The following is a 26,590-nucleotide window of genomic DNA, read 5'->3' on the forward strand; positions in this document are numbered from 1 at the left end:
GTGGGTATGCAGGACACAGTGAACTAAAGGCACTGAGGGCTATGTACCATTGCATTATTAACTGAGCTGACAGAGCTCTATCAAAGTTTGTGTGCAGAATGGAACAGTTCCAAGTAATTTTTATGGGTGATAATAAAAATGTGTTACCACATAATCAACAAAGAACAGTGGCAATATAGTCTTTTTCATTAAAACAACATGTTTTAAATGAGTACTCTGCTGATAAATACTGATAAATGCTGCAAAAGATTTAAAGGTTTGTAGCTATGCAGACTGAAGGATGCCTACTACTACTACTACTACTAAGCCTGAACACACTGTTATATATTGCTGCCTGTACTTAACAGTCATTAAGACATGCACTGTGTTCCCATGACATTTTCTCGAAAATGGTATGCGCTAGGAGGACACATGAGCTTGGAAGTCCCAAGAAGTATGAAATACTGGATAGCAAAGACATCAGCTAGTGGAATAGATTGCTGTCCTACAGAATCTGATGAAGAACAGTATTTTAGCTCTAGAATTCCATTACTTGATTTCAAAATTCAGTAGCAAGGATACAATTCTCTATTCAATTCCATCCCTTGGTTTCAAAATTCTAAAGAAAAAATAATGGCTTTCTATATTAAATTCTCCAGATGCGCAGAGTGCCTTGGATAGGACCCTACTGGTTTCATGCCTATTAAGTGCCAGAGGACTTTCCCCCAAGGTGACTACATAATTAGTATGATTACAAATAATTTCACAGATTTCATTACCGTTTAAAAAATAAATTACTTTGTGAAAAATAGTTGATTGCAATGTTTGACCTAAGGCAGCTCTGAAGAGCAAGGTTGCCCTTCAATTATTTGCAATTTCATTAGCTATTCTTGAGAGACAAAACTCAGGTTGTGGGCACCGCTTCAACAGATCATGAGGGAAAGTCTATCCCTGTTTGGCAAAGCACCTTGAGCATACAGTTAACTTTACACACTGCTATACCAGGGGTATAATTCTCTATTAAATTCTATAGATTGGTTCCAAAAACCCTGCAGAAAGGATACCATTTACTACGTCTGTCATATAACATCAGGGTAACTCAGAACCAGGGGGGAAAACCAATCTGTGCTAATGTGCTGGTTTGGGTGGGGTATAAAACTAACCAGGTTTAAACTGAAACATTTAATCCCTATGAATCTAAAGCACCACATCTCTCATAGCTCCGTACAGGGACGTTGGAACAGTTTGTGTGGTGCGGGTAAACCAAACCGTAAACCCTGTATATGATGGAAATGACTTCAAGCTACCCTGATACTGGAGCTCATTAAAGCCCTGCATATCTATGTGGGAAGGATCCAGTAGTTTTGCAGATGCCAGGCTGAGGATTCACTGCAACGTGTAAAAAACACAGCAGAGCTCACAGTGAAATCAGATGTCTCTCAATTATTTTAAGCCACCTGATAAAAATAAACCAGTGCTATACTGTCACTTCCATCTCTCAGTCACAGTATTCTTCTTTGCCCGATTTAACTTCAGCCATCAAGGAAGTAACAGTGCCCTGGCTCTGCTACCATACGGACACACGCCAGTGCGAGATGATGTCAGACGGGTGACAGAAATATCTCGTCTCAGCAGTGGCTCTGACCTTAGATATCTGCTTGTGATCAGGTGAGGAGGTCTGTACTGTGACGTTAGATACCAGGCAAGCCAAGCTGAAGGAGTTGCATCAACAGTCTCAATGGACATACAACATTGCGTCCTTCATCCGCTGTTTGTCACAAAGAGGAAAGCTACACAACAGCGGAGTCACAATAGGAACAGATATGGGCCTGATTCAAGAGTTTTACAACAATGTAGGGTTTTCTTGGGGAAGGGGATATTTTACAGTACAAGGCTGGTTACAGAAACTGAATCTCATTTGCCAACCACATGAGACACTCTGAGGGTCACAGACTCAGGGAAAGAAGTTCTCATCAAGTCTGATATTGATAAGAAGTGAGGGCTGGAATTATTAAGCTTTAGGATGGAAGGATTTTGATTGTTTTCAGTGCTTTTTCTGTGAAAAAATGAGGAGCCAGTACTCATCTGGCTCCCTCATATACATACACCCCTGCTGGGGTTCCTGACAGGGCCTCGAGGCTGGTGGGGTCTCCCTACCAGCCAGCCGAGGATCCTGCAGCTTGGGCTGCTGAGGTGCCCATACTCAGTACCAGCAAGTACTGGCACAAAAAAAGCACTGGTCTCATTTAATTATAGCACTATGTGAGAATGAGAGATAAGCAAGATCTCAACAGCCCAATGAGTCCTGAATTAGAGCTTAAACTTCCACTCATTAACAAGACAAGAGAAGCCAGGTGTGACAGTCACACAGGGCTCTTGAGCCAAAGTTTGGCTCGTTCACTATGGGGTTTTGAGTCAGGCCCAGGCCCCCCCTAGTTAAAATGAGTCATGAAAGTGTCCTTTGCCTGTCTGGTTATTTGTTTTACCATAACTGAGATGCAGAAACCTCAGAAATTCCCATTTTAAGACTTGTACAAGGATGGTTTTAAATCCCCTTCTGATTTTCATTCTTGTTAGTAGCAATCAGCAAGATATTGAGTGAACTGCTAACCGGCAAACTGCCCAAAACATTCTTAAAAGTCAATGCATTGTTAGACATGGAAATGTGGGACCTGGCAAAGGGAACAGGAACTAAGGGATTTGCTTAACCCACCTCTTTGTAGAGAGGCATACCAGGTACATGAACTGTTCTGCACCAGGGAGACTAACATACAAGACCTAGAATAGCCAGGAAACATCAGCGCTTAATAACAATAACACCCAATCAACAGTACTAGTACGCACCACTGCCATAGAGCAGAGGAAAAGGATTTTCCATTCCACAGGACTTGTGAATACTATTAGAGTACAATATGGAGATATTCATTCTCTAGGATTTATGAGTACTGCTGTGTTACAATGGAAACTAGTTTAAATTTATATCATTCAAGGGAAGAGGTGCACCCTATAAAACATAATTGTCGTATGCATTTCTTAAATCTATCCCCCTTCTCGGAACAGGTTAAGAGCACTTTCACATCTGTACTGTAACTGTGATTGTTTCTTGTTACTATGGCTGCACATAATTGTACCTAGTTATTAAAGATAGGGTTATAAAAGTGGAGTGTGATATTATATTCTAAATAAATAGCAGAAAAAATAAGTGTATTGGTCTAAACTCTAAACTTGTTTTAAAATGTTCCTTTAACCTTTTGCAGACTTCTGGACTCAATATTGCCTTACAAGTACTGTTTTCATGCAGAAAATATGCAAGTCATTTATCAATCATACAATGAATCCATCAGACACAGAATTTGTAATGTATTTCTGTGCATTTAAATCACTGTGAAACACCACAAACTTCTTAAAAGGAGTGTCAGGAGATAAGAATGGCTTACATTGACTCAGATCACATATTGCATTTGAACAATAACCAAAAGCTGAGATTAATATCACACCATCCATAACTCTTGGATAGAGTTTGTTAAAAGATATGGGCGTATAACAAACGGGACCTTTTTATGTGATAACACAGATGTAAGCCGTCTGCATGCTTTACAAAGAGATGGAGAATAGCATATTCAAAGGAGGCAATGAGACCACTTGGGAGCCTGATTCTGCTCTCAACTCATGCCAGTTTTACAGCATTTAGACTTAAGAAATGTAATCAAGATCTACGTCACCAGCAACATCCAGCCCAACGTTTTTTCTAATTGAGGTAAACCTGTACTATGCTTTAGGGGTAAAAGGAAACCCACTCCCAAAAGGCCGGTCTGGCATAAGTGGAATCTGGTTTCACACTGATGTAAAACAGGAGTACCTCTGCTCAGGTCAATGGTCCTACAGTGGAGTAAAACCAGATTAAGAGCAAATTAAGCTGGACCTCATGAATCTGGTACTTTTAGAACCTTCTCCCCTCTCTACTCCCTTTCACCATCTATTCTGCCATTAGTCACCTTTTCAATTTCCCCTTTCTGATACCTCTTTGCCCTGTTTTTTTCACCTCTTCCCTGGATCCGGTCTTAATTGCACTAACCAGATCAGGAACACAATACCTGAGCACAAGAAACTTTCAAACCTACAAAACAGAAAAGTCATGGAGGGGATGCTCATAATTTTAAAGAGTAAAGGGACTTTGAGGTACTGTGGGCACTTCGAACTACCCACGGCTGACCCACGGCTACACACAAGCCGGCACTTCAAGGTTTCAAACTTCGAAGTTGCCGTGGGGGAGATTTTGACTAATGAAGTGCTGCATATGCACCACAGCACTTCATTAGTAATCTCCCGACACCCCAATTACCATGCCCCCTTCGAAGTTCAGGGCTAGTCTAGACACAGCCTTAGAGGGTAGCAATAGGGTCTACGGTGACCTAGCTATATTGGAGGATTGGGCCCCAAGTAATCTGATAAGGTTCAATAAGGGCAAGTTCAGAGTCCTGCCCTTGGGATGGAAGAATCCCAAGCGTTGTTACAGGCTGGGGAGCAACTGGCTAAGTAGCAGTGCAGCAGAAAAGGACCTGGGGATTACAGTGCATGACAGGATGGATATGAGTCAACAGTGTGACCTTGTAGTCAAAAAAGCTAATGGCGTATTGGGGTGAATTGGGAGGAACATTTCCAGAAGATCTAGAGAAGTTGTTATATCTCTTTATTTGGCACTGGTGAGGCAAAATCTGGAGTATTGCATCCAGTTCTGGGCCTCCCAGTATAGAAAGGATGTGGATGCATTGGAATGAGTCCAGCAGAAGGCAAAGAAAATGAGGGGTCTGGAGCACATGACCTATGAGGAATGACTGAGGGATTTGGGCTTACTTAGTTTGCAGAAGAGAGGAGTGAGGAGCTATTTGATAGCAGCCTTCAACTTCCTGAAGTGGGGCTCTAAAGAGAATGAAGACAGGCTGTTTTCAGTAGTGATGGATAACAGAACAAGGAGCAATGGTTTCAAGTTACAGAGGCGGAGGTGTAGGTTGGATATTAGGAAAAACTATTTCACCAGGAGAGTGGTGAAGCACTGGAATGTGTTACCTAGACAGGTGGTGGAATCTCCATCCCTAGAGATTTTTAGATCCCAGCTTGACAAAGTCCTGGCTTGGATGATTTAGTTAGGGTTGATATTGCTTTAGGCAAGGGACTGGGTTTGATGACATTCTGAGGTCTCTTCCAGCCCTAGGATGCTATGATTCTACAAGAATAAAAATATTACTACCACCTAACTCTTGTATGGCGTTTTTCATCACTGGAACACAAAGTGTTTTACGAAGGAAGATAAGTATCATTATCCCCATTTTACAGAAGAGGAAAAGTTCACTCAGTGTCATCCAATAGACCACAAGAAATAAAAGCCAGATGTCCTGAGTTTCCATCCAGTGTCCTAACCCTTTAAGGCAACCTTCCACGTGAGTGGGCTAAGAGTAAGCCCAGCCATCCATCCCTAGTCACTGTATAAATCAAAGCTGAAGGAGGAGTGATAGGAAATTAACCTGAGGTTAATTAAATTTACATAATTTTATATAACTCCATGTTTGTGGGACTTTTTCATGCCTTCCTCCTCACTACTTGCACACGGTAAAGAAAATAGGGCTTTTTGCACATGTGGCTAGCACAACTGTGGTTTTAATCACAGCCCATCCAATAAGTGTCCACCCACATACATGATGCATTCAAAGCATCCTGCTGCACACTAGCTTTCACTTAACTATGGCTCTGTGCATCTTGGCAATTTACACAAATTAGACACAGAAGCCAGAGGCCTCATCCTTTGGGTCTCTGAAGCAATGGCCAATTGGAGACAGCTGATCTTACCTGTTACTCTTCCATGTGCTCACTGCAACCATGCTATGCTGGCACTCTTAACAAGAATCAAAATGAGCAGCTATTCATGAGTGATCTTTATGTGATTTACAGTCATTGCTTCATTAGGAGCATCTATTTTGTTCTGAAGCAATGCCCATAGATTTGTTGATTTTGGTTTGTCATACGTAATTTAATTATCTCAAAGTTTTCAGAAAGAAAGAAAGAAAGAGTCCTTCAGCTATAGCATATACACAGCAATGGAGTAACTTCTTGAGCTGCTTGGAGATCCCAGCTGAGACTGAAGGCTGTGGAAGGAGATTCCTCTTTCTGTGGAGATGTCACCTCTCTGGGAAATGCTGCAGTTAGTGATAGGTGATTCCCACAGAGCTGAGACTTTCTCTTTTTGCTCCGGATAAGTCTGAGAGAAGTTAGGCCAGACGGACATTCTTCCTGCCTAACATGTCTCCCCTCTCCCACACTGGTTCAGAATATTTTCTTCCCCCATTTGGTTGTAAAGCAAAACTTCCTACGCTGGTGAGTTTTGCTTTGCCTGGCATCCAGCTGTGCTTCTGCTCAGTATGGTTCACCTGGTATGCTGTAGCAGAAGAGAAGAGAAGGTGTCAATGTCAGCAGGAGCCCCCTCCCTCCCCCCCCAAGCCAATAGTGGTGAAAGGAGACTTCTGGGGACTCAAGATGAACAGGTGAGAGACGATGAAGATGAAATGAGAGGCGGGCATGGGAAGAGAAGAGTGAAGTGTGGCAGGAAGCAGAGGAAAGAGAAGTAGGTGAGAGCGATAGAGGGATCACTGCCCACAACTCCCCTGGGCCCTCTCAGTGGTGTAGCTGTGTCCACCTCACTAGTCTATGCCTCTCAATTAGTCACTCAGATCCTCATTGATCTGCTCTACCAGGGACCCTTGGCTAGAGAAGGGACTCAAATGCTGGCTGGAGGTAGTGGGGGGTGGGAACACACACACAAATATTACCTCCCATCTCTGACCATCTGTCAGAAAGAAGGGAGCATGAATCTTGTGTGAGAGACCAGCATCCTGGCAATTACAAGCTCTCTTACACTGCAGGTGTGGAGGCAGAGGGGATGGAACAGGAGATCTGGGCAGAACATAGCGGAAAAGCAGAGCAGCATGCAAATTCCAGATCACAGCCTGGTCCCAGACAGACACCCCACCCCCTTCCCCCAGCACCGAGATAATCTCCCTTAAGCCTGAGGCTAAAACAGAAGTCTGACTGCTGTGCCAAGCCACCCAAGCCCAAAAGATCATTCAACTCATGCTAAAAAGATCTCTGAACAACCTTTTAAGAGATGTCCTGTTATCTCTGCCTCTGCACTAGCCACTTGGGTGTTTTTCTGGCCAAAACCAAGTCCAGAGGGACACAAAAATAAACAGTTAACCCCCATTTTTTTAAACTTCATCTGAAGTTTATTTCAGATTCAGCAGAGAAAGGAGGTTCAGGAAGGATTTTACTGCTTCTGATTCAGTTCTGCCATCTCTTAAAGGAAGAGTGAGGCCAAGCCAAGGAAGAGAATTGCTTGAGGCATATTCATAGGAGTATAAAAAGTCACAATTTTAGCATCAGCTTATGCACATCATTTGTGGGAGTTCAGAGCAAATTCACTCAGATTTCTACATCATTCATGATTAAAAGCTGTGGCTTTTCTCCAGATAAGTTGCTTATCAATTTCCTCTTCCATTGGACTCTGTGGGCACCTGTCCGCTGACTTTAAGAGGTGTTGGATCAGGCCTTCATAACATGACTTGATTCTGCTCTCAGAGCAGTGTTAATCAGGAGCAATGGCTCTAAAATAAATGAAGATAAACTGATATAAAATCAGCATAAGTAATCACGTCCATGGAGAAGGTCTACAGAGTCTGAAGGACGACAAGTGGGGTACTCCTGGAGCCAGCTAGAAGTTTTGCCCCAAGACAGAGTGAAGACTTGTAGATGACCTATGCTCTGTGCAGAATACAAGGGTTAAGCAATAATAGTAAGCAGGTCCGTGGGAGGTGGATTAGGTGCCAAGTCACCACTACTGGAGAGTGAACAGACACAAAGAGCAAAGGGGTCTTCTATCGTGGGTTCTTCTCCTTTCCTCTGTCTCCCATTGCCATTGGAGTGGGGCTTCCTTCAGCCATTTTCCCATTACATCAAAATGCCAAGATGGAATGCAATATTTTAACACAAGGCCATTGTATCACATCAATAAGTTGTTGACAAATGAAGGGGGGAAGGGAAGGGAGTGATGGTGGGGATGCAACGGACTACTTTAGCCCAAGCAAGCCAACCCCAAAAGTTATAGGTTTGTACCTAAGCTCCTCCCCAATTTACCTTAATGCCCAGAGCCACAAGGACCTCAGGACACAAGGTACCTTTGAGACCCCCCAGTAACCACACCAGTAATTTTAATATTTCCCTTTATTTTCCAAAGCAGCAAATCGTTTTGCATCCACATTCAATATACAGATTAAAGAATGTATGGGTTACACTGACATATATAGACGTTACTCCAACAGCATATGCTTCAGGACACAGGCTGAGTCTACACTGCCCCCAGCTTCAAAGGGGGCATGGTAATCAGGGCCATGGGCGATTACTAATGAAGTGCTGCGGTGAATACGCCACACTTCATCAGGTTAATTTTCCCCCATGGCAACTTGAAAGTGTTAAATTTTGAAGTGCCAGCATGCGTGTAGCCATAGGCATATCAAAGTGCACACACTACTTCGAAGTTCCTTTACTCCCCAAAATTCGGCATGCTGGCTTCTCACCCAAAATTTTGAGTGATCTTCATAGAATCATAGAACACTAGGACTGGAAGGGACCTCGAGAGGCCATCGAGTCCAGCCCCCTGCCCCAATGGCAGGACCAAGTACTATCTAAACCATCCCTGATAGACATCTATCTAACCTGTTCTTAAATATCTCCAGTGATGGAGATTCCACAACCTCCCTTGGCAATTTATTCCACTGTTTGACTGCCCTGACAGTTAGGAACTTTTTCCTAATGTCCAACCTAAACCTCCCTTGCTGCAGTTTAAGCCCATTGCTTCTTGTTCTATCCTCAGAGGCCAAGAAGAACAAGTTTTCTCCTTCCTCCTTATGACTCCCTTTTAGATACCTGAAGACCGCTATCATGTCTCCCCTCAATCTTCTCTTTTCCAAACTAAACAGGCCCAATTCTTTCAACCGTTTTTCATAGGTCACATTTTTTGAATCTTTCTTGTCACTCTTTTCTGGACCCTCTCTAGTTTCTCCACATCTTTTTTGAAGTGCGGTGCCCAGAACTGGACACAATACTCCAGCTGAGGCCTAACCAGCGCAGAGTACAGCAGAAGAATGACTTCTCGTGTCTTGTTCACAACACACCTGTTAATGCATCCCAGAATCACGTTTGCATTTTTTGCAACAGCATCACACTGTTGACTCATATTTACCTTGTGGTCCACTATAACCCCTAGATCCCTTTCTGCTGTAGTCGTTCCGAGACAGTCTCTCCCCATTCTGTATGTGTGAAACTGATTGTTCCTTCCTAAGTGGAGCACTTTGCATTTGTCCTTATTAAACTTCATCCTGTTTACCTCAGACCATTTCTCCAATTTATCCAGATCATTTTGAATTATGACCCTATCCTCCAAAGCAGTCGCAACCCCTCCCAACTTGGTATCATCTGCAAACTTAATAAGCGTACTTTCTATGCCAATATCTAAATCATTGATGAAGACATTGAACAGAACCGGTCCTAACACAGACCCCTGAGGAACCCCTCTTGTTATACTTTTCCAGCAGGATTGAGAACCATTAAGAACTACTCTCTGGGTACGGTTATCCAGCCAGTTATGCACCCACCTTATAGTAGCCTCATCTAAATTGTATTTGCCTGTTTTTTTGTTAAGAATATCATGAGAGACCGTATCAAATGCTTTACTAAAATCTAGGTAGACCACATCTACCGCTTCTCCCCTATCCACAAGGCTCGTTAGCCTATCAAAGAAAGCTATCAGATTAGTTTGACAAGATTTATTCTTTACAAATCCATGCTGGCTGTTTCCTATTACCTTACCACCTTCCAAGAGCTTGCAGATGATTTCTTTAATTACCTGCTCCATTATCTTTCCTGGCACTGAAGTTAAGCTGACTGGCCTGTAGTTTCCTGGGTTATTCTTATTTCCCTTTTTATAGATGGGCACTCTATTTGCCCTTTTCCAGTCTGCTGGACTCTCTCCTGTCTCCCATGATTTTCCAAAGATGATAGCTAAAGGCTCAGATACCTCCTCTATCAGCTCTTTGAGTATTCTAGGGTGCATTTCATCAGGCCCTGGTGACTGGCAGACATCTAATTTTCCTAAGTGATTTTTAACTTGTTCTTTTTTTATTTCAACTTCAAACCCTACCCCTTTCCCACTAGCATTCACTATGTTGGGCATTCTTTCATCAGACTTCTCAGTGAAGACCGAAACAAAGAAGTCATTGAGCATCTCTGCCATTTCCAAGTTCCCTGTTACTGTTTCTCCCTCCTCACTGAGCAATGGCCCTACCCTGTCTCTGGTCTTCCTCTTGTTTCTAATATATTTATAAAAAGCCTTCTTGTTTCCCTTTAAGCCTGTAGCTAGTTTGAGCTCATTTTGTGCCTTAGCCTTTCTAATCTTTCTCCTGCATTCTTGTGTTGTTTGCCTATATACATCCTTTGTAATTTTTCCTTGTTTCCATTTTTTATACAATTCCTTTTTTATGTTTGAGATTGTGCAAGATCTCCTGGTTAAGCCAAGGCAGTCTTTTTCCATATTGTCTATCTTTCCTACACAGCAGGATAGCTTGCTTTTGGGCCCTTAATAATGTCCCTTTGATAAACTGCCAACTCTCCTCAGCCGTTTTTCCTCTCAGCTTTGCTTCCCATGGGACCTTACCTACCAGCTCTCTGAGTTTACCAAAATCTGCCCTCCTGAAATCCACTATCTCTATTTTGCTGTTTTCTGTTCTACCCTTCCTTAGGATTGTGAACTCTATGATTTCATGATCACTTTCACCCAAGCTGCCTTCCACCTTCAAGTTCTCTACCAATTCCTCCCTATTTGTTAAAATCAAATCTAAAACAGCTTCCCCCGGTAGCTTTTTCAACCTTTTGGAATAAAAAATTGTCTTCAATACAATCCAAGAACTTACTGGATAGTCTGTGCCCCGCTGTATTAGTTTCCCAACATATATCTGGATAGTTGAAGTCCCCCATCACCACCAAATCTGGGGCCCTGCTTGACTTTGTTAGTTGTTTGAAAAAAGTCTCATCCACCTGGCTAGGCAGCCTGTAGTAGATGCCTATCAGGACATCACCCTTGTTTTTTACCTCTCTTAGTCTAACCCAGAGACTCTCAACATGTCCATCTCCTACGTCCATCTCCACCTCAGTCCACATGTATACATTTTTAATATATAAGGCAACACCTCCCCCATTTCTTCCCTGTCTATCCTTCCTAAGCAGGCTGTACCCTTCAATACCAACATTCCAATCATGTGTATTATCCCACCCAATTTCTTGCCTCTTAACACCTCCTGCTCTACAGTGCCAAAGAACAGAGCCTGCCAGGACTGACTATTTCAAAAAATATTCAGCTCATCTTGGTCTGAACTGCAAACATAATCTTCCCTTATACCATGACCAGTGTTTTCCCTTGAGGAACTCAACTCCCTGGAATGTTTTTCTTATTTTCCTCATGGTGAAATACAACCCTATATGTCTTTGAGGGAGTTCCAGAAAGGGTCACTCATTTCACTTCACGTCAGACACAATTCCCCAATTATCAGCAAATCATCTATTGTCTGCAAAAACATTCCTCCTTCCTCCCCAGGAAAGGCGATTCCCTGAATTCCTATGATAAATTACTGATAAGCATAGACAAGACCCAAGCTCTGTATCTAACAAACAGGAATGGGCTGTCACGGAAGGAACTGAAGATCAAAGTGAATTAACTGAGGCCTGGTCTGAAGGCAATGGATAAGATCTGGAAAAGCAAAGTGATTATCTTAGTCTACAGAAACTCAGCCACTCTGCACTGGACAGGGAGAGATGGAAGGAAATAGTGAGGGAGGCATCAGATACCAACAGGCACTGATCCCATGGTTGTTGATGATGATGATGATGGTCTACACTATGAGATTAAGTCAAATTTAAGGGTCTAAGGTCAATGTTATAACATTCAACATCACAGTGCTCAATAGGTCAATTTTAAGGGACTCTAAGGTCAACTTTTGTAATGTTGAATTCCCTGGGATTAACTCCTAAAAGTCAATTTTTACAATGTCAAACTATACAATTGCAGACAGTATCATTCTTAAAATTGATTTTTTTAGTCTCCCAAACTGTCCCACAATGCTCCTTGATATGTCCTTTCTGGTCATTGTTCCACATCTGCTGATCTCCAGATGAGCCAGAAGTAGGTGATAGGAAGCAGTGGTCATCAGCCTGGGAATTTTGATTAGAGTTCCTTTCCTCTCTGGTCAGCATGGTGAGCAGATGTGTGGATCACATCTCTGCAGCACATCTAGCAGACCTTGCCATGAGTTCTCAAGATTGCAAAAGAGACCCCGCATGGAGCCATCAGGAGATTTTGGACCTCATCTCAGTGTGGGGGAGGAAGAAGCTATCTTCCTTCAGTTCAAAGCCAGCAAAAGAAATGCCAATATTTATGCTAAAATATTGCAAGGCATGATTCTCAAAGGCAACACCAGGGATGCTTAGCAGTGCCGTGTAAAGATCAAGGAGCTGAGGCAAAGCTACCGCAAATGCAAACTGAATTTTTTTCCTGCAAACCAAAGATTGCTTACCACAGTATTGAAGGTAAACCTCAGCCGCAGAAGAGCTTAAATCGTTCTGATTGGAATCATGCATTCTTCAGCTGTAAGAGTCACTAGAGTAACCTTGCAGTTGCAATATGTTCTTCCATAGAGACAGACCGCCATTCATTCTGTCAGTAATCTCATTGTTCCGAATAAACAAAAAAATGTTGCTATTGCCAATGCCATTAATATTTCTACATTTATTTTTGGAGGAACTGAGCTTGCAAAATGAATCAGAGGTCTAAGTCCTGCCTATATGAGGTTGCTCCAACTGTGGAGGAGGAAGAATTCCCAGCATGAAATGTTGGAGAGTTACTTTGATGTTGTAGCAAAGGAAAAAGTCGACTTGAGTGACTGAAGGAAAAAGCTTGTGGGGACACACTACATTGACTTTGTGAGCAGTTTAGGACACTCAAATTCATCTTCATAAAATCTAGTATTAAAAGGTCAACTTTAATAAATTTTATTTTATTCCCTAGTGTAGATTTACTCTTTACTCAGCTTACTGGAGCTATTTTTGTGAGGCTTGGTGAGTACACACTAAAACTCTTTAACAAAAAGGCTTAATTCTACCTGGGAAAAGTTTTCAACCCTGTATGGTGCATCCAATCCTCCTAATATTTTGGAAAGGGATAAAAGAAGGAATGCAGATTTGAATAGCACCACATGTGAACAGTTGTGCACTAGCACAGGGGATGAAAAATATGGAACACCGTTGGAATGCAAAGTAGGTGACGAACCTAAAACTGAGGCCCAGAACTGTCATCCAGTTAAATCAGAAGATAGGATGCAAGATTTAGGAGCTGCTAATAAGTGAAGTCTTTCTGGTAACTATTTGCACTTCAGATTCACACACTACCCAATTCTGAATTAACTTTCAAGCACTGACAATCGCTAATAGAAAAGTCTGCAAACAGCAGCTATCACTTATCCTATGCAAAATTCACTCCTGTGCAGCAGGGCAGCACACACCTGCCACATTAAATTTCATATAAGAATTATTTTGAGAAGTGAAGAGACACCTGTAGGGACCCTTAGGAAGGGTCTCCATATGTGAGTAAGAGAACCCATCTGCATATGTTCTGAGAATAGCACATACCCACATCTATTTGCTGTTGTTGAGGTAGCAAAGTGAAAGAGGGATTTGGGAGGCTGAGCGCAGTACAGAAGACAGAAGTAGGGAAACAATGTGAAAGACTGAAGAGAAGAATTATGGGAGGCAATTACAAAACAACAGCCTCAAAGCTCAGATCTCTGGCCTTTTCCACTGAGCTGCGTTGCCCCCCCGCCCCGTTTTAATTTCATAAAAATGGAAATACAGTATACCAGATGGAGGAACTGCTTGTGTATGGGCAGAGTTTCTTCAGTGTGTTTTAATATTGGAGCTCACACTCAGAACTAATTTGCCTTCAGAGACCGAATTCAACACTGATTTACATCCCATTGTTATGGTGCTGAATTCACTGTAAGTTTTCCCCCGTATTTCTTAAATGCAAAGAATAAAACCTAGTAGTTCAGATGGACACTTTCTGATCAAGCGTGATGAGCTGCTGTTTCTGCTAACATAAACTATAGTTGATACATACAGTCACAGCACAACTGTGCAGTGTATGTGGATGTTTAAGATCTTTGTCCTTAATGGAATCACATACTGTCTGATTACATCACTTGATCGTTGGTTCAGTTTTAGTGGGAAAGTGTCCACATGGCTGAAAAAAAAAACCAAAACACACACAGAAACCCCACCCACCCATTGGTCCTCTTGTTATCAGTCTCAGCAGAGATGCTAAGCAATGGAAACTGAACTAAACTCCTTTTGATGGGTTGAGATCACAGTAGTCCCCTCGGACTTGCTCCCCAGGTGAGCTGATCACATCACTGTTATCCACCTTCAAAGCTCCCAATCACTCTGTCTGGCTGGGCCAGATCCTGTGGTCTCCTCCTGACCAGGCACAGAGTTGGGGTTACCATTCCGCTACACAGCAATGCAGACATTGAACCACTTTATCACTGGGAGGACTCAAGTTCTAGGGCTCTGCAGCCAGGAAACCTACTTCCAAAAGAAATCAAAATAAACCTGCCTTTGTGTAAAAGTTTTACACAGGGACAGCTCATAAGGTAAGCTCTCTTTATCAATGAAAGAGATAAGCACAGCCGTTACTTCCCCTCCTCTGGCCTCCCCCCAGGTAACAATTATTTACACAGGACCTGATAATAAAACAGTTTTTATTAGGAACAAAAAGTAAGATATAAGTGATTGCAAGTGAAACCAGCCAGATCAGAGCAAGCTACTAAATTAAAAATGAATAGAAAATACATAGCTATTTCAAATCTATTAAGAAACTTGTTACATGCAGTCTTACCCTAAAAAAACCAATCTTATCTCAAGTAAAAACTTCAAATCAGAGTCTGTCTTTGACTTGGGTATACATCTTTCTTAAAAGTTTTTTGTATCCTGGGGTGTGCCACACACTTTCAAAAGCCAGCTGAAGACAAAACGCAATGGCTTCCCATTGTCTGAACAGACTTGCCCCCAGGGCTGGAATCTTTTTTTCTGCAACCCTCTTTCCATGGGAAAAAGACCAAGTTCAGAATGAATTGCCGTACCAGTTGATACACTCACATGTCCTTTTACGACTAACATGACAAAGTTATTTTCAGGTCATTGAGTTGCTCATTGAGTCATTAAACTTCTAGGGCACCAGTAATGGCTCTCATTAGCACACTTAGAACTCTAAACAGGGTCACACACTTCACAAACAAGAATGATACATGCACAAAAATAGGATATATAGGTCCAGCAACACCAAAATTGATAGGTTACATGAGGTATTTTGTTGAAAGCATCTCTGAGTTATGCAAATTCATAAGCAAGGTCTCAAAGCATGGGGCAAGGACATCACACTCCCATCTGAAAGTTCCATGATACGAGTGTGGACTTTTGGGAAAGTAACGTGTTTGGATTTGCTCATGCCGCACCTGTTTGGTGGACTCTCTTTTTTGCACCTTTCCACCATGACTTAAGCTTTTTTTTTTTTTCTTTAAAATGTCCTGTGTGCTTACCTTGGCTTCCAGAGTGTTCAGCCTCTCAGTCATATCAGTCAGTCTTGTGCAGTTCATGCATTCTAGGATAGAGAAGAGGTACAAGTGGTATTTTAATTTAGTCAAACAGTTCTAAAGCTGCAGTCTCCTACCCTTCTGTATCCACGCAAACTTGTTGATTCCAGAAGACTGAGAAGTAATGCTTTTGAGGCTATTACAGACACAAAATTAAATGTCATTGCACTAGTGGCCACAGCCATGCTAAATGTAAATCTAAGTAAACTCTGAAACTGCTAATAGGCTTAGAATGTTCCAATTAGTTCCAGAGATGTAGAAATAGGCAGAGTGCAGATGAACAGGTCAAAAGGTACATGATGAATTGTCACATGGTTTCACAATGTATAAATGGTTGACACCACCACATAGCTGTAGGGAGTATACATATCCTGGCAAATAAATCTACAGCATTAAAGCTGTTTCTGTTTTGAGGGAGCTTGTGATTTATGGAACAGTCCCCATTTTAAGTTTAGGAAACCCTTCTCCATGTGGAAGAAATCCTGCATCAGCACAGGGGATGGGGGTCAATGCACTAAATGAGCTCTTGGCATCTCTTCCTGCCCTGCATTTCTATGGTTCTGTTAAAAAGTGTAAATTACTGTAGGAGTGCATGCACACACACAGAAGAGGTCTGGGCCAATGTCTGTGAAGTCAGAGGAAGTATTCCTATTGCCTTCGGCCGATGATGGATCAGGCACCAGACAGTGGCACAAGAACATTCTTTGAAGAATGGAGGTGCTACCATACCTCCCTTATCCCTGTCCTTCCCACCCCCAGCTGAGGTGGGAGCCAGCAGTCAGGGCCTGTGGCTGCTGGGATCCTAGGCACTAAGCCAGGAGCCTGGTGGTGCTGCAGCACCCCCCTTAACACCCCCACCACCACCACCACATGCCTAGTTTCTGGGCTATGGCAACAGATTTGCAGCAGATCTAGACAGCATTCACAAAGCGATTCATATCTTACTTCGCTGTACAGAAGCCACTAGATACTTGATAACAATAACTACATGCATTCTAAAGGATAAAGAGACGTTTAAAACTTCCAGATATGAAGGAGATCACTTACCTAAACGTCATGACCACATTTACGCCCTTGCTTTCATTACAACAGGCTCTTAGAATTTGTTTTGTATTGCAATGCTTTCTGTTAAAATAGTGCCCATGTTAAGTGTGCTAAGGCTCTATCTGAGGGCATCTGATGACCCTCTTCCAGCCTCCCTGGTGAGATGTCATCTGGGAAGATACTATCTGCAACGGGAAGGGAATGGGGGAGGTCAGAGTCCCTTTCCCTGGGAGCAGGCATACGAATTAAAGGGGGGAAGAGGGGATGGGAATATCATGGAGATGAACAAAACAATTTGCCTCCACTCAGAGATATTGTTTCAGGCTGAGTTCCTTGCCATGGGGGTGTCTTCTTCATCTGAGAATGGCTTTAGTCAGTGTTTTATCTTCCATCACACATTTTCCCACAGGCTGGCAGCAATTCTTTGTGTACAATACAAACGACTGGACTCTCTCCCAATTTCTCTGGAGAACAGACTCATTTGTTCATATGTTACAACTTCTAGGATCAGCCATTTTGAAATGAAAAAAAGATCCAAGCAATGAGGAAAATAACAGATAATCAGCTGCTACTTTCATACCCCTTATTCCAAACCAAATACATACATAAACTTGCAGTTTCCAGCTCTCTCAGGATCTGATCCTCATTGATGTCCACTGGATTATTATTACTTTCTTCTTGGTGGTCACTCAATAACAAGGAGAACTTCTTCCTGTTACCCTCCTATTTGTGGGTCCATTAATGGCTAACCAGCCTGATTCTGGAGCTTCAGATCTTATCACAGAAAGGGCAGGTGTTGGTAGCTGTTGTAGGGGTGTGGGGCAGTTTTTGCCACTCTTTTCTCCTGCTCTACATCTCCTCGGCTGTACTGCAGCAGGATCGCTCAAATTGCTCCATCCCCACACAGATTACCGCTCTTCACTGGGGATGGTCCTGGGCAAGGTTCTTCCAGGTGTCAACACCGACGCTTCACTTTTCATGTGTGCTTTCAGCATGTCCTTGAATCACTTCCTCTAGGCCCCATCACTCCACCATTACCATTTACACATAATTACTATTTAATACTTGTATTGCAGTAGCATGGAGAAGATTCTGTTAAGGAGCAGAACCCACTGTGTTAGGTGCAGAATACTATACAGCTCTCCAAAGAATTTGCAATCTAAGCAGATGCATCAGATCCTAACAGCAATGAATCTCCAAATGCACATAAAGTGTACTAAAATGTTATTCCTCTTTGGTTCATTACTTCCACTGAAATTCTGCAGTGTGATTTCCAAAGCTGCTAAACTCCAAACAGTCATATGCAAACTGAACATCTGACTACTCAGGCAAATTTGGCTTCAAGAATTTCATTTACAACTCAGTATCAAAAGTGACTTTTTATTTACAGATTGGCAACAGAGAATAATTTTAATTTTTAATTCTAATTTTGTTTCTCAGTAATAAATCTTGGGCAACATTTTTTTCCTGGCACAAACTGGCTCATGCCCAGGTGAATTCTTTAAGTGTGTTATCACAGAATGAAGGAGAAGGGGTGAAGCTTGTTTGATCTGGAACTGTTTGTGGTGTGTAAAGCCAAAATGACTTGAGTATAAACTGGCTACATGCTTTTGATTTTGCTCATCCACATACAAAGAAAAGATTGAACAAATCCATCGTTCCACAGAGTCAAAAAAGTTACCAGATACATTATGGAAAAAATAAAGGGTCCTCTTCTCCCCTTTTCCTGCCAAAAGGTACTATTAATAGAGCCCTGCAAATCCACGGGTATCCGTATCCACTGATGCAGGGACCCAGCTCATTTTTGCAGATGCAGATACAAATTGTGTATTTTGAACCCTGCAACTCTGCAGATATCCACTTTATATCCATGGGTCATTTCTCCAGATGCAGATGAGGACACCAATTTTGTATCCATTCAGGGCTCCATCAGCTCCCATTGATTTAATTGGGATTGAGGTCTATTGTGTGAAATTCACTCCTGTGTGGAGCAGGAGAACAGCATACCTTGTGAGAACATCTCTGATAGGTAAGGCACGCACTGCCCCCCCGTGCAGGGTTCACAAGTGATGGGGGGAGAATCAGGTCTATAATCTGTGCCAGGAGGAATTTACAAACTATGGTCCTGATTCTTCACTTAAATATGCTAATGCAGAGCCCTACATGCTCACAGAAGCTCTCTGACTCCATGGTAGCACATCTGTTTGCAGGGTGTGGGGCTCATTTTCAAACTGACACAAGGCGTGATAATAATTAATAATGTGGTGAGATGGGGATTGATGGGATAGTGCCAAATTCGTATGACCATACTGAATGAATGATGTGAATGTAAACTGACACAACTTAGCCATGGTTGAATAACAGGATTCTGCGAGCAGGTCTTCTTTAAGCAGAAGTGAACTGGAGTACACATGATGAACAAAACTGGCAAGAAGTGTCAGGACGGTGTGCAAAATCAATACTGGACCAGTTGGTCAGTAAATATGCAAAAGTAAATATTAGGAGAGTCAAGTGGCGTCATGGAGCCTGACCAGAGAGGTCAGAGTAACTTCACACAAATGTCAGAGTGAATAATTGATAAGTAAATATGTGATATTTCAGGACATCACCCATGCTGGCTTCTTCTAAAATACTAAAAAATTATAAACTAGGCAGGCATTTGAGATATGTAAGTTTTTTGGAAGAAAAGTACTATAAAAACTAAAAAAAAAAATCAAGCAAATTAAATTTCCTGGCAGTGGTAATTCCTTAATTTACATATCTAAAAAGGCAGTAATGTTCTGCTCTGTGAATTATGGGCCTCTGAACTCAAGGGCTTTCAAGGCAACCAAGGCCTTGCCTTGCTACAACAAAATAAAAAACCAAACCAAACCAAAACCCTCCCCACCAAACAAAATATAAATAGGTGATGACCTTCCCTGTTTGCCAAAGTGCAGTGTGGGGCCAGCACAGAAACTGTTGGAGTAGGTTTGTTTTAAAAAAATCTGCTCAAGAAAATGTATTGTTCTTAAAGTATTGCAGGGACTCCCATGAGGACTATGGGCTTAATATAACCTTTTCACCGCTGGTGTAATTCCTTCTCAGTAAACTGCTGTATAGAGTTGGGTTAAATTCTTGTGTTCAACCTTTTTCACTAACAGGAATAGTAATCAACTCCAACAGGAGCTGTTAATGAGCTAGGCAGGGAACGTGGGGAAAAGAAATAGTGAAGGGAGAGGCAAGCCCCTCCACCCCCTCACTCCCACCACCAAGCCTTCAGCAGGGATGAGGAAGCAAAAGAGTCACAGACCATGCAGCCATTTGGTTTGTGTCCCCTGACAAGACACATCCATCAAAGAAATGTACTGTTAATTAGCGAAAACAAGGACAAATCAAGAAGGATTTACTGCAGAATACATAGAGTTCAAAGAATACTGAGTCGTTTGTTAAATTTAAGTTACTTTACTTTGGCTGAGAGGATATGGAGCTGTTCTTACAAAGGAGCAAGAGAAGGTCAGAATTTCCTATATCATAGACTGGGGAGAGAGCTTGACATGGCTCTGAACTCAACTGGACTGTATAAAAGTTCACATCTGTGTATGAACTTTTTACCGCTGAGGGTCTGTCTTCACTACCCAGAAGACTGACCTGATCGGGGTCAATCTTCTGGGGTTCAATTTCTCGCACAATGGGGATGCATGAAAACAAACTATCAGGGTGAACCCCTGTACTCAATCTCGAGAGGAGTGAGGGAGGTGGATGGGAGAGTTTCTCTGTCGACCTCCCTCAGTGAGAACAGGCAGGTAAGGTGATTGTAGATAAGTTGATTCCATCTACGCAACTGCTATAGCTGGAATTGTGTAACTACAATCAACTTTAAGGTCTAATGAAGACCTGGCCTGGGTTGACCCACTTCTTAGGCCGCACCAAGTAGCAGCCTATGCTACCGAGGCAGACTGTCCAGCAAATGCAAAATGGCAAACCTTGTGCTATAACTTAGCAGTTCAGTTTGTCAGCACACAGGCAGTGCTTTCGAAAATAAAGGGCTAGATAAATGTCAAGTATTATCACCACACATACACTCAAAACATACTTTGATGAAAGAAAAACAGCAGGACTGCTTCTAATACTCTAGTCTAATTTCGATATGTTTACTATGAGGGGGGTCTATGTCCTGTCCTGGGGAGGGGGAACAAGAGGAATCAAACTAATACACATTTTCTGTATTCACTTACTATGAAATAAAGTATTTAGGGAGCCGAATCTGAATACTCATTGAACGCAGACATATTGCCCATAACATGCCGTATTCGGATCAAGGAGAATGCCTTTTGTATTATTAAAGTCAGCTAGAGGGTCACACATCATCAGTCCACATGCAATGAGTTTAATGTTCAGGCAAATGCTACATGCTCTCTGAAAAGGAATTCCTGAAGATACTCCTTCCAGGTCTGCATGAATTCATCATCTGTTGCAGTGAAGCATCATAGTTTTTTTCCCTCATATGCTTAGTTGATGTATGAGTGGGGTGGGAGGGGTCAACTAAATCTTGAGTAAGGAGCTGTGATTTCACTCTGCAAAGCCCAACTTCAAAACACATGGTGAGATTTCTTTTAGAAATATTCCAGGAGGGAGGCTAAATAATTGAGATAATGAATAGTATACTGTACCAAAGTATTATATGACACCCAATCTGTCTCCATAATCTCTCCAAAGTATTTTACCACCGCTCCTAACACACCATACTCTTCACCTCTCTCACCGTATACGTATGTGTGCAAAATAATTGCTACGTGATAGGACGACATGACATATCATATCAGACGCAGGATAGAATCAGCATTTCTCAAGAAATGGAAAAGTAATGGATCAGAATCCAGGCCCCAGGGGCAAGATATAATCCTCCTGATTTTGATATAAGATTGTTATGCTTGATCAGATATTAAAAGGGTGTGGGCCAGACCTTTAGCTGGTGTAGACTGGTGTAGCGCTCTTAATCCCTTGATTGAGTTGGGATTGGTCCTGCTTTCAGCAGGGACCTGAACTCAACTACCTGAGGTCTCTTCCAACCCTATGATTCCCTGATTCTATGGTTTCAGTGGAGCTTTGCAGTGTCTAGTTTGTTATTCCCTCTGTACATACTTCTGCCAGCATAAGTATCAGCATAATTTTAAAATATGTATATTTTTAAATAATCATTCTATTTGTTCAGTGCTTCCAGCCTCACAAATCTGAGAACTCCTCACCTAACTATAAACAAACAATATGGACATAATTATCCCCTCTTAGTTGTAACCAGTTTAAATTCATGCTTTACAACAGTGTAAGTGAGAGGACAATCAGGCTAGTGTTTACAAAAGGGCCAGATGTCTCAAATAAACCACGACTGCGCACAAAGAAAACCTGCCCGCATCTCTGCTTTACATTTCAGTTCCCATGGCACATGTGTGAGCGCACACACAATCTACATAGGAAAATGGAAAGGAAACTGAAGGTGGACTGCAAATCGGCATAAGCTCATTGAAGTCAGGGAATCAAGATCCCAGGTTTCTGCCCTGAAGGATTCTTCCAAATCTGATATGTGGGATACAGCAAATGGAGGGTGAGAGAGTTCCAGTGTCATGAACTGTTCATTTAAAACAAATAGAATTCTCCTATTTCCTGTTCTCTCAAAACTCAAGCAACAGCTCCAAAGTTGCAGACCTCAGCTGCCAAAATTTCAGTAGGGTCCAGTGCAGCGCACACCAGTTGGGGCAGTCTGGAGATCCTGCCAGTCTCCAAACCCCTCTCCATTCTTTTGTAGAGCCCTGGCCAAGTCACTTCTCTGCTCTGTGCCTCAGTTTCCCCATCTGTAAGATTAGAGTGACAATACGGACTTCCCTCTGTAAAGTGCTTTAAGACCTAAGGATGGAAAGAGCTGTATAAGTGCAAAGTATTCCTATTCACATAACTAGTATCTTGGTTTCCATTATAACACTTCCATGAGCGAGGATCTGTCTCTAGATAATTATACTCACCACATACACTGTGCTTTTCATTGATCTCACAGTGCTCTCCATTGGATGGAAGGAATAATTATTCCCAACTTAGAGATGGCCAACCTTAACCTCTGGAAGCTTCCAGGGCATCAGTGTGAACAGGTCTGGGAGTAGAACTCAGACTCCTCTGGCTTCTACTACAGTGTGAAATTATTAACCACTTTAATTCACACCACAATTGAAGTGTGATCAGTGTTAATAGTCTCAGATTTCCAACAAATAATGCTGTTCCTATTTGGGGCACTGGGATTTATTTCTATTTCCAAAAGAAGTAAAAGAAATAATCCCTTCGTTCAGTTCTTCAACAAGAATATGAAACAGCTCCTGAGAATAGTTACACTGGTGGGCAACTGGAGGCACTCCACTGAAGTCACTCAAGTGCTTATAAAGGTGCAAAAGGGATGAGAAACTAGAACTAGTCTCACCTGAAAGCAGAAGCAACACTTTTAATATGTGCAAGCTTGAAAGTCCCATTATTAAAATTTGCAGTGGCCAAATGAAGCAAGGGAACTTACTCCATTCGAATGGACATATATGCATGTATTGAATGAATGGGGAATGAAAACTGAACTAGATATCCCACACACACATACACACACCATGCCCCTCTACTATAGTCCAGCAAGAACTATTAGATTATTATTCCTTGAAGTAACAATGGTACCTTTTGTCACCTCTCTACTAACCCACAGTTTTTGCTGAGTTACTACCTTCTATTATCAGCTTCAGCATGAAATATAAAATGCCAGATTTCCCTTAAGACAAACTCCTGGGGCACAATCCTCCTTAATAGAATACGTTTTCCCACTGTCTAGCCAATAACGTTCCCAATCATGCCTTCAGACACAGTCAACAGCAAAAGTTTCAGTGTGAGCTCCCCAATGGGAATATAAACAAGCATCCCCCAGCCATGCCTGCCTAGGTGGCCTACAATAGGGAGTAGGTGAATAAAGGGCCCTTCCCTGCTCCTTTTAATGTGCCCTGCGTGACCCTTTCAGTCTTTGTGTGTCAATACACAGTTTCCTTAAGTAGTTCATGGTCTGGTCCTTCTCAAAAGCCTTCCCCTGTGCTCATGAAAAATAGCAGACTGTGGCTATAAATCATGGCCAACCTGGGATGTGTTTTTTCAACACTTTCTCCTTAATGAGAGTCAGATGTTGGCTAGATCAACATTATTAATTATGCTTGTTATTTAATATCAGTCATGTCTCTAGCTCTGTAACAGAGCCTGAGCATGTGAAAGGTGAAGGCTGACAGTGTCAGTGTATAGGAGTGTTACAAAGCTGACCTAGTTTGGCTTTTCTCAAATCAAAAGTAGTCAGAGAAATGGGTAAAGGACAGTCAGTAGGGAGCCCATTTTCATAAACATAAGCCACTCCAAGACTAAGACAAGAACTTGGTAGATTTCTTTGAGGAACATATTCCTCACTAAGGATCTTAAGCCGTCAAATTGTTTTTAATTTGAGATTATTTAGACTACACTGATAGGTGCTCTTTATTTAGAGCTGGCCTGTCAGTTTACTGTTTTGGGTCATAGATTTTCAGCCATATACTAAAAAGGGACCAAAATTATTAGAGGGCTCTAAAATAAAAAAAGTCATAGCTGGATAGATTTTCCAAGACACCTAAAAACACACTGAAAATCAGTAGGCACTAATTACACATATTAATGATGCCTCCTAACTCCCCTCCCTATTTAAGTGTCATTATAATTGAAATGTTTTGCAGTGAAGAAAACAGGCTCAGAGAAATTAAAAGACAATTGCTGAAGTCCTTATTTAAACTGTTACACCTCTTTATTTAGGCAACCCCCCCAGAGTAAGATGGAATAAAACGGAAGGAAATCAGCCTTTACTTATTTGCCCATCATACAAGTCCAAACCAAAGGTCAGAATAAGAAACTATAGAGACTTGGGTTATTAGCTTCTGTACTGACCACTGCATGGTGGTTTGAAGACAGACACCTTCCAGTATAACAAGGACAGAAAAAAAAATCAAGCAGATTCTGCTTTTATCAAATTACTTTTTAAAAAATTCAAACAGTTTACAGAAATCCTCTGTTTGATAAACAGTCTGTGGAGACTAGCCAAACTAAACTGCAAAGGAATAGATGCAATTTTTAAACAGGAAATTACAGATTTGTTAACAGGGCAATATTTTTCCATGAGGGCGAAAACGTGCACAAAGACTATTATTGATTTTCACCAGGGACAGGAATGGGCTAGAACAAAGCAGGATATAATTTCACCTCTTTCCAAATGCACCCGAGTTTCTGCTGGGGTGTGAGGTTTTTGTATTTGGTTATAGGAATGAGGGGATTTTGAAATGTGTGGGGTCCTTTCGAAAAGGACCCTGTGTAGACAAGCCACACACGATCGAAAGCGGCACTTTCGAAGTGCCGTGGCCACCCTTATGCGTCATTAGCATCCCCCTTTTGAAAGGGGGTGCTAGTGTAGGCATAGCTCTAGGCACCTAAGACCCAATGGGAGTTAGGTACCTATGTGCTTTTGAAAATCCTATTAGCCACCTGAATATCTTTTAAAAAATCTGGGCCTTAGCGCTTTGGTCTGCTGGACTGAGAAAAATAGACCCTGGATACATTTTGGTGTCATGTGCCCTGGATCACTGAATGATACCTGCCAAACCAATCTGATAGCTTTCTTTGACAAGATAACAAGTCTTGTGGAGAAGTAGTGGATGTGGTACACCTAGACACTGATAAAATGTGAAATACGCACATCTTGTACAACTGGAAGGGACCTTGCAAGCTCATGGAGTCCAATCCCCTACTCTCGCAGCAGGACCTACCAGCCCTGACATTTTTTTTTTAAATCTATTTACCCAAGGTCCTTAGAAGGCCCCCTCAAGGACTGTGCTCACAATGCTGGGTTTACAAGACCAATGCTCTAACAACTGAGGTGTCCTTCCCTCTCCAGGCATTTCACATGGTCTTGCATGATCTTCTTATCAATAAACTGGGCAAATACAACTTAGATGGGACTACTGTAAGGTGATTGTATAACTGTCTGCATAACCATTCTCAGAGAGTAGTTATTAACAGTTTACAATCATGCTGGGAGGGCTTAACAAGTGGGGTTCTGCAAGAGACTGTTTGAGGACTGGTTCTGTTCAGTGGTACTAATTCGTAGCCACTGGTATAAACTTTTCCTTTTTTCATGTATTATATATTGGTTTTGAAATTGTATTGCAGCTTTCACTTCTGCTCTTAACCAACACATTTCTTAATTTAAAAACAAACAATTATTATAACTACAAAGCTATGTGGTTTTGGACATGTATTAAAGTATTCTTAAACAATGCCTATCATTCACAGTTTTATTTTTAAAAATTTCCCCAATCAATTTTACAGGATTGCTTTCAGTTTGGGGTAAAGTGGCCCTTTTAAATTGCCACATATAGTTTATTACTAGCTGGGACAATATTCTGTTTGCACATAACAAACATAATTAAGTTATGATCACTTGTACCTTGGTAACTGATCATTTTTAACTCTGAATGAGGGCTAATTTCAAATTTCCCTGATTTTTGGAATTATAATTTAGAAATATTAAAGGTATCACCAATTATTTTTAGAATCTCTGAGGATATCTGACTTGCAGGAGACCTTCAACACATCTTCTCTAGACCAAAATTTCCCTGATAAAATTGGATTTCTCAATTTTGAATACTCAAAATTTGGGCCTCCTTTTCCAGAGAGGTTGAACATCTTTGTAGCTATTTGAAGACCATAAA

The 26,590-nt window shown here is 41.7% G+C and overlaps 1 protein-coding gene across 4 annotated transcripts in view; it reads right to left on the reverse strand.

Moving 5' to 3' along the window:
- COL26A1 (collagen type XXVI alpha 1 chain) overlaps window positions 1–26,590 on the reverse strand; it is a 225,221-nt gene that overhangs the window by 39,620 nt on the left and 159,011 nt on the right. For all 4 annotated transcript variants that reach the window (XM_075014018.1, XM_075014019.1, XM_075014020.1 and 1 more), the window contains exon 4: window positions 15,723–15,784. In XM_075014018.1, the coding sequence (XP_074870119.1) occupies window positions 15,723–15,784 (62 nt within the window). The remainder of the gene's footprint in view (window positions 1–15,722; window positions 15,785–26,590) is intronic.

The sequence above is a fragment of the Carettochelys insculpta genome, chromosome 19 (assembly GCF_033958435.1).
Source record: "Carettochelys insculpta isolate YL-2023 chromosome 19, ASM3395843v1, whole genome shotgun sequence".
Lineage (NCBI taxonomy): Eukaryota > Metazoa > Chordata > Testudines > Carettochelyidae > Carettochelys > Carettochelys insculpta.